General features: G+C 49.5%; 1 protein-coding gene across 3 annotated transcripts in view; it reads right to left on the reverse strand.

The window, feature by feature from the left end:
• hook2 (hook microtubule-tethering protein 2) overlaps positions 1 to 7758 on the reverse strand; it is an 11630-nt gene extending 3872 nt beyond the window's left edge. For 2 of the 3 annotated variants that reach the window (XM_025064447.1, XM_025064446.1), the window contains exons 1-15: positions 6452 to 7758; positions 5688 to 5770; positions 5480 to 5552; positions 5342 to 5392; positions 5115 to 5247; positions 4660 to 4727; positions 4468 to 4533; positions 4136 to 4216; positions 3507 to 3667; positions 3014 to 3155; positions 2481 to 2681; positions 2294 to 2404; positions 2119 to 2206; positions 1901 to 1967; positions 5 to 139 (exon numbers count right to left, since the gene is read on the reverse strand). In XM_025064447.1, the coding sequence (XP_024920215.1) occupies positions 5 to 139; positions 1901 to 1967; positions 2119 to 2206; positions 2294 to 2404; positions 2481 to 2681; positions 3014 to 3155; positions 3507 to 3667; positions 4136 to 4216; positions 4468 to 4533; positions 4660 to 4727; positions 5115 to 5247; positions 5342 to 5392; positions 5480 to 5552; positions 5688 to 5770; positions 6452 to 6496 (1505 nt within the window). In that variant the 5' untranslated portion in view covers positions 6497 to 7758. The remainder of the gene's footprint in view (positions 1 to 4; positions 140 to 1900; positions 1968 to 2118; positions 2207 to 2293; positions 2405 to 2480; positions 2682 to 3013; positions 3156 to 3506; positions 3668 to 4135; positions 4217 to 4467; positions 4534 to 4659; positions 4728 to 5114; positions 5248 to 5341; positions 5393 to 5479; positions 5553 to 5687; positions 5771 to 6451) is intronic. The other variant, XM_025064445.1, reaches the window with a different exon arrangement.
• Positions 7759 to 7896: the final 138 nt, after the last annotated feature.

A 7896-nucleotide genomic window follows, 5' to 3' on the forward strand; every position in this document is an offset into this window, starting at 1 on the left:
CCTGTTCTGAGTTTCCAGAGTGTTCCGTCTACGTCGAGCCTCCTCCAGCTCTGCCTCGGCCTCCACCAGTTTCTGTCTGTAGCTCTCTTCCTGGACACACAACATCTTGTTTTCATTCTGCAGACGCACAACTGTCTCCCTGTCGAGAGGTAGAGAAGAGGAGTCAGGGCAGGGGGGCAAAAAACGGAATCTTATTACCCCACTGTTCCTTTATGTTCAGACCAAATGTGTTTCCATCTGTCAGAGCTGCACAAACAAGTCCCAGCTTAGATGGGCTGCAGTACACATGGGCCACTTCAGAGGGATACAGTACACATGGGCTACTTCAGAGGGATGCAGTACACATGCGCTCCTTCAGAGGGCTGCAGTACACATGGACTACTTCAGAGGGGTGCAGTACACATGGGCTACTTCACAGGGCTGCAGTACACATGGGCTACTTCAGAGGGGTGCAGTACACATGGGCCACTTCAGAGGGCTACAGTACACATGGGCCACTTCAGAGGGCTGCAGTACACATGGGCCACTTCAGAGGGCTACAGTACACATGGGCCACTTCAGAGGGCTACAGTACACATGGGCCACTTCAGAGAGGTGCAGTACACATGGGCTACTTCACAGGGCTGCAGTACACATGGGCTACTTCAGAGAGGTGCAGTACACATGGGCTACTTCAGAGGGATGCAGTACACATGCGCTCCTTCAGAGGGCTGCAGTACACATGGCCCACTTCAGAGGGCTGCAGTACACATGGGCCACTTCAGAGGGCTGCAGTACACATGGCCCACTTCAGAGGGCTGCAGTACACATGGGCCACTTCAGAGGGATACAGTACACATGGGCTACTTCAGAGGGATGCAGTACACATGCGCTCCTTCAGAGGGCTGCAGTACACATGAGCTACTTCAGAGGGCTGCAGTACACATGGGCCACTTTAGAGGGCTGCAGTACACATGGGCCACTTTAGAGGGCTGCAGTACACATGGGCCACTTCAGAGGGCTGCAGTACACATGGACTACTTCAGAGGGGTGCAGTACACATGAGCTACTTCAGAGGGCTGCAGTACACGTGGGCCACTTCAGAGGGATGCAGTACACATGAGCTACTTCAGAGGGGTGCAGTACACATGGGCCACTTCAGAGGGCTACAGTACACATGGGCCACTTCAGAGGGCTACAGTACACATGGGCCACTTCAGAGGGCTGCAGTACACATGGACTACTTCAGAGGGGTGCAGTACACATGGGCCACTTCAGAGAGGTGCAGTACACATGGGCTACTTCAGAGGGCTGCAGTACACATGGGCCACTTCAGAGGGATGCAGTACACATGCGCTCCTTCAGAGGGCTGCAGTACACATGGCCCACTTCAGAGGGCTGCAGTACACATAGGCCACTTCAGAGGGATGCAGTACACATGCGCTCCTTCAGAGGGCTGCAGTACACATGGCCCACTTCAGAGGGCTGCAGTACACATGGACTACTTCAGAGGGGTGCAGTACACATGGGCCACTTCAGAGGGATGCAGTACACATGCGCTCCTTCAGAGGGCTGCAGTACACATGAGCTACTTCAGAGGGCTGCAGTACACATGGCCCACTTCAGAGGGCTGCAGTACACATGGACTACTTCAGAGGGGTGCAGTACACATGGGCTACTTCAGAGGGGTGCAGTACACATGGGCCACTTCAGAGGGCTACAGTACACATGGGCCACTTCAGAGGGATACAGTACACATGGGCTACTTCAGAGGGATGCAGTACACATGAGCTACTTCAGAGGGGTGCAGTACACATGGGCCACTTCAGAGAGGTGCAGTACACATGGGCCACTGCTGATGACATCACTGAGGGGCAGTGTTTTTCAGTTTCACACACACAGTCATTAACCACAGACGTACTTGAGCTCCGTGGGCATGATCTCTGCAGCCAGGTTTCCCACGGTGACCCCACTGTCACACAAGCCCCCTGTGGAGAGAGAGGAGAACTGCCATCAACCAGTGTCATGACCCAGGCCAACCCTGGACCCCAGACTGGTTGGAATCAAACCCCCCACAGCTGTCACTCAGTGGATTTCTAACGATGCCTCCACTGACTGAGTAAATCTTAGAGAGCCCACCTGTCCCACTGAGACACCTCTGTTGGACCTGTGCACACCTCAGTTCGTCGTTGGTTTCTCTCAGCGTGTCTCGCTCCGTGATCAGACGCTAGAAAGAAAACACAAGCCAAAGTGACGTCAGCGTCACATGACATCACTAACGCACCTGGGAGGACCGCCATCGTCACCCACTCACCTCCTTCTCCTTCAGCAGAGCCTCGTACTTGTCATGAAGGTTCTTGTACTCAAACTGCCACTTCTCAGCTTTCATGGCCTCTGCTGAATGTTTGGTGTGGAGCTCGTGAGCCTGCAAGTCAAGGAGCAGGGCAGAGCGTTCAAAGGAAGGAGTGCTTCAGTGGTGTCCAACACGGTGACCTCCTCACCTGTCTCTTGTAGGTGTCCAGCTGGGTGCGGACGGCGTTGGCCCGGCGCAGCTCCTCCTCCAGCTCACAGGTGCGCTGCATGTACACAGTGTTGCGCTCCTCCAGGAGGCGCACCTGTCTGCGCAGATCTCCCAGATCCTCCAGCTTCCGCTTGTACGTCTCCACCAGAGCTTCAAGCTGGTTCACGCGGTTTGATGAATGGGGGGGGGGGGGTGAGTATGAACGCAGCACGTCAGAAAAGAAGAACATGAACAGTCAGAGAGGAGTTGATGGACGTCTGTGTCTCACTGAAGACCAGGGACAACATGGACTAGAACCAGGTTCACATTAGTTCATTATGAAGGACTGATGACCCTGACTCAGAGAGGAGGGTGAGGGTCTGGACCAGAGAACCTTGGAGAACATAGGAGGAACATCAGAGGCACCACCTGACGGATGAAACGCCATCAACTCCCTCCATAAAAAAAAAACAATAAGGTGCGGGGGTCAGCTCAGGTCAGGTCAGGTCAGGTCAGGTCAGGGCCCGGGCCTCACCTGAGAACGTCCATCTCGTCTTTTAGGGCCTGCGCCTCCTGTGCCAGGTTGGTCAGCTCCTCGTTACGGAGCTGCAGGTCGTTCACCTCCCGCTCCAACATTTCTGACCTCAAACGCACATCATCTCTGCTATTCTCCAGTCTGAGATACACAGGTCAAGGTCAAAGGTCACACATCAGACATCATTAAACCTTTCACATCAAAGGAGAGGTTATTCAGGAATATCCTAAAACAGAGCATTTCAAAGTGTGCGCCGCATCGCCCATAGGGGGCGCCAGAGCGCTGAAGGAGAAGAGGAGAAAAAACAGCCAACATGAAGAGGAACAGATGGATGTGTTACACAAACAGTAAAAAAGAAGAACAGAGGAAGAAAAAAAAAACTCAATTTGAAGAATAAAGAACGTCTTCAGTGGTGGACGACTAAGCTGAACAACTCTGAACTACTGCAGTAGTACTGCGCGTTTGTATTGGATCAGTGTAGCCATGTAGTACCTGTAGTTTTCCTCCTGCAGCTGCTCCATCTGACTCTGCAGCAGCAGCAGCTTCTTGCCCGTGATGGCAGAGGTTTCCAGAGAGTCGCGCCGACTCAGCTTCTCCTTCAGGTTACGTGTCTCAGTTTGAAGAGACGACTTTTCCTCCAGAACTGCAGACAACTGAGGGATGAAGTAGAAAATCACGTTCAAAGTTGTGTTGGTTGATAAAAGACTAAGTGCAGCGCGGTGGCCCAGAGTCCCGACCCGAGTGCAGCTGAGCTCAGCTGCTCAACAGTGGAGCTGTTGTTCTCATTAGCCCACGGTCAAAGCCACATCTCAGTGATATAAATAGAAGAATATGTTCACCGCGGACCATCAGTCTGTTTCAACTAGTCCTGACCAGACCAGACTAAACTAGACGATCAGGATCCTGGATCAGATCAGATCTGTCAGTCTTTTCATTTCATTGCCTTTTTATATGGGTTTTTGAGGATAGTCTTACTTTCAGTGGAACATGTGAGCACGCTGTTGTCTGTAAATACACCGTTCAGTCACACTGTCATTTCCAACAACATGTTTCTGGATTAAATCATATAATAAAAACATAATTAAAAAAATTAAAGAAAATGTCCTATAGAAGAGGCCAACCTGATGTTCCAGGTCCTGGCAGCGCTGGTTCAGGTCGGCCTTTTCATCGGCCTCTTCACTGAGAAAATAATATTTCCTGGACTGGAGCAGCAGACACAGGTTATTAGACCACAGCAAAGACTCAGTGTCAGTCAGTAGAACAATGGAAGTGGACGGACGTGGAACTGTGACCACGGAGACAACGTCTCTTTCACTACACTGACATGAGACTCAATTTATGGAACAACGGCCCAAATATTTTGGACCAGTACAGAAACTGGGTCCGGGGCCACAGATTAGAAACAGCCGAGCCTGAAGAAGAAGAAGAAGAAGAGAGAGACTGCAGCTCAGACCTGGTAGTCGAAGTCTCCGTACATCTCTGGGCTTCCTGGTTCAGATGAAGGTTCCTTTGACAAGAGCTAAGGAGAAAAAAAAATGACAAAAATGATTCTTGACACAAAGACTCTGATGACTGCCTGAACGTCTCTGTGGGTGAGATGTTGGACAACGTCCACACAGACCACAGCTCACAGACCACAGCTCACCTCCTGAATGGCCGTCATCACCACATGTTGAACCGACTCCTCCAGTGTCATGATCTGCTGAATCTGTTCTGTGTTGGGGAAAAAAAAACAAAAAAAAAACACAACGTCACACTGATGATACGACCACATCCTGATGATTCTAACTTCAGCTGTCTTCACACAGGTGCCTCTGTGAACGTCTGTGAACGTCTGTGAACGTCTGTGAACGTCTGTGAACGTCTGTGAACGTCTGTGAACGTCTGTGAACGTCTGTGAACGTCTGTGAACGTCTGTGAACGTCTGTGAACGTCTGTGAACGTCTGTGAACGTCTGTGAACGTCTGTGAACCTCTGTGAAGGTCTGTGAAGGACTGTGAAGGACTGTGAAGGAGGCAGCTCCACTGTGTTCTCAGTACAGATTGATTATATAATCAAAGTGATCACTGGTCTGATTAAAGACACATTTTGACTCCACACCTTGTTTTTTCTCACAGCTGACAGCACAGCCCAGCACCAGCTGCACCAGCTTCCCCAGCTCGGTCACGTCGCCCATCTCTCCCATCAGGTTGACGTCTGGCAGGTGTTCATCCGACACCTGATGACCGAGCACCTGTTCGTGGAGCGCACGGCAGAACAGCACTGAGCATGAAGTAAGGGCAACGCATTAAAATGGTTAAAAAAAAAAACAACCAAACGTCGCGTACATCGTGGTAGTATTCCAGAACGCTCTTGAGAATCTTCTTCAGGTTGCTGACCTAGACAGGACACAAAGACAGACAGGGTAGTTGGGTAACGGAACCCAAACGTCTTAAATTCTGCTCATCTGTCCTTTTCCAAATCACCTTGAGGCGCCAGTTGGCCGCGCTCTCCTCCTTGATTCTGCCGAGCCAAGTGTCATTAAACCAAGAGGGGTCTCTGTTAACGAGAACAAGAGGAGAAGAACACGTGACTGGACGTGGAGACTCGCAGGAGGCCACGGGGTCAACAACAGAACGTGTCACGGCCTTGAACAACACCAACACCAACAACACCGTACGGTAACGCCCTTACATTCTGTGGAGCACATGTGCGATGGCCACGCCACTTGTCAGGTCCTGCTTGCTGTTGCATGATGGGACTTGGAATGTCTGTAGCTGAGAGTGAAGGGAAGTGAAAGTGAAGTGAAAGGAAAACAGACTGTAAAGCACGGCAGCAGGGAACGGATCAGGGGCTCAGTGTGTGTGATCGACAACCAGACAGATGACGTCACATGATCTTAATGTGCTTATTTTATTCATTTCCACTTAACAGAATAAAGTCATGTGGATACTGAGGTCAAACATTCGTGTTAATACTCGGTTGGTTTAGTGTAGGTTCAGGTCTGAATCTGCTGCGAACCGAATCCAACGTCAACCGACTCTTTAAACGTCATGTCCAACGGTCTGACGTCACCTGAGCCGAGTACCCATTAACGTGTTAAGATGCAAAACATTTAATTCATGAAGTTTTGGTGCCGACAACCGTCAGTGCTTCAGTCACGGACCGTATGTTGAGCTGTGTCTTTACGGCCAGTCAACACTCACTTCGTCAACACAGATAACAGACCAACAGACCCCGAGGGCAAACTTCCAAAGTGGCTTCTTAGCCACTTAGCTTAGCCGGCTAACGACAGTTGGAGAGACGTCACTAAAACAGAGCTTCAGCGCCTGTCAGTGGCCGCTGTACAACGAACACACTTCAACAACAGTTGTGGATCTTTAACTCATTTGTTAAATCGTTTTGACTTCGTCTACACCTGCTGTCACCTGTTAGCCGCAGTTAGCTTCCAGACTTACCCAGGTGAACAGGGAGTCACACAGCTCCGCCTTGTCCACACTCATCGTTCACTCGAGCCTCCAGCAGCTGACCGGGAAAGCGGTGGGTTTTCACACTTATATTCCACCAAAAGTTTGTCACTCACTCACTCCTCTCCACGTCACTCATCGTGCAGCCATGGCCTCCGCTCTCACCGCTGCCCCGTCCCGGTTGCTGCTTCGCCTTTCAGCTCCCGTTTTCCCAGCGAGCTTCCGTATTTAGCTCGTTCCCACGGACACGGATTATGTCAGCGGTCGGATTATTGATTATTATTGATCATTAACACAACCGTGAAAAAACATGAATTAAAAGTTAATGAAAACGTTTAAAGAACCTAGAAATAATGTAACACCAAAATACAACAACAAATTAAACTCATTCTTTCGAGTTTTACTTTAAGTATTCCTACATTTCTGTGTATTCTCAGCGACTTTATGTAACTTTGTGGTACCTCTGAATTTTAATGGACGTAATAAAATAAAATAAATTGTTTATGTGCACAAACAATTGTTGAATAATGTGAAAAGTTTTTATTTTATTTTGAATACATTAAGTTTTTAGGCTTTGTTTACTCATTTGAACATGAAGTGTATCTTAAAGGTTTATTGGTGTAAGTTGTTGATTATATCTGCCCTCAGTCACCCCTGCCCTTGTGCTTCTGCCCCCCGTCTACAATCAACATGAATTGAAACAAACTGTCTACAAGCTTCAGTCATAACAGTGGATTCAACCTCTGGCTCCAGACTTAACTTCTGTTCTTGTTTAAATGACGGCTGAGCAGTTAATTGTGGCTAAAGTACAGCTTTTACAATATGAACACACAATCAAAGTTCCTTCAGCTACCACTAGGTGGCAATAGTCGACATATCTGTAAAAAAAGGGCCTGTTGCAAAAGCATGTATAAACCCGACAAGTCAACGCTCACCTACTGTGACTGCTGTCAAACGTCATTTCCCCTCAGTGACGTGAGCAGAGCTACAGTTGAACTGGGACTTCATGTTGTTGTTGTTGTTGTTGTTGTTGTTGTTGTTGTACGTCTGTACGACGGGACCAAGGGTCCCACGTGACCCCATGTTGGACCACAGTGAGTGAGGTCACAGTGCAGTGACTGACATGCTGTCACCCACGTACACACGTACGTTTCCTCAGTAATCTATCTCCCTGTCCAGGCGTAGGCTCTCAGCCTCGTTGGTTTCCTGTGCACGTCGACCTTCATTGACCAATCAGGGCAAAATACTGCCCACACACTTCCTGTCTGCTCGCTTTTCAAGTGCATTCTGTGAGTGTCTGTGGGCAAACACCTGTGTAAGAGGAATGATCTGCCATTTCCAGAACGTCACATTTAAAACCCTGTTTGTTGCCCTCCCCCCCCCGCCCCCCCCCCCCCCCTCCCCTCCTCACCCAAACAAAAAAAAAAAAACAAAAC

This window comes from Cynoglossus semilaevis, chromosome 17, assembly GCF_000523025.1.
Source record: "Cynoglossus semilaevis isolate Cse_v1.0 chromosome 17, Cse_v1.0, whole genome shotgun sequence".
Taxonomy (NCBI): Eukaryota; Metazoa; Chordata; class Actinopteri; order Pleuronectiformes; family Cynoglossidae; genus Cynoglossus; species Cynoglossus semilaevis.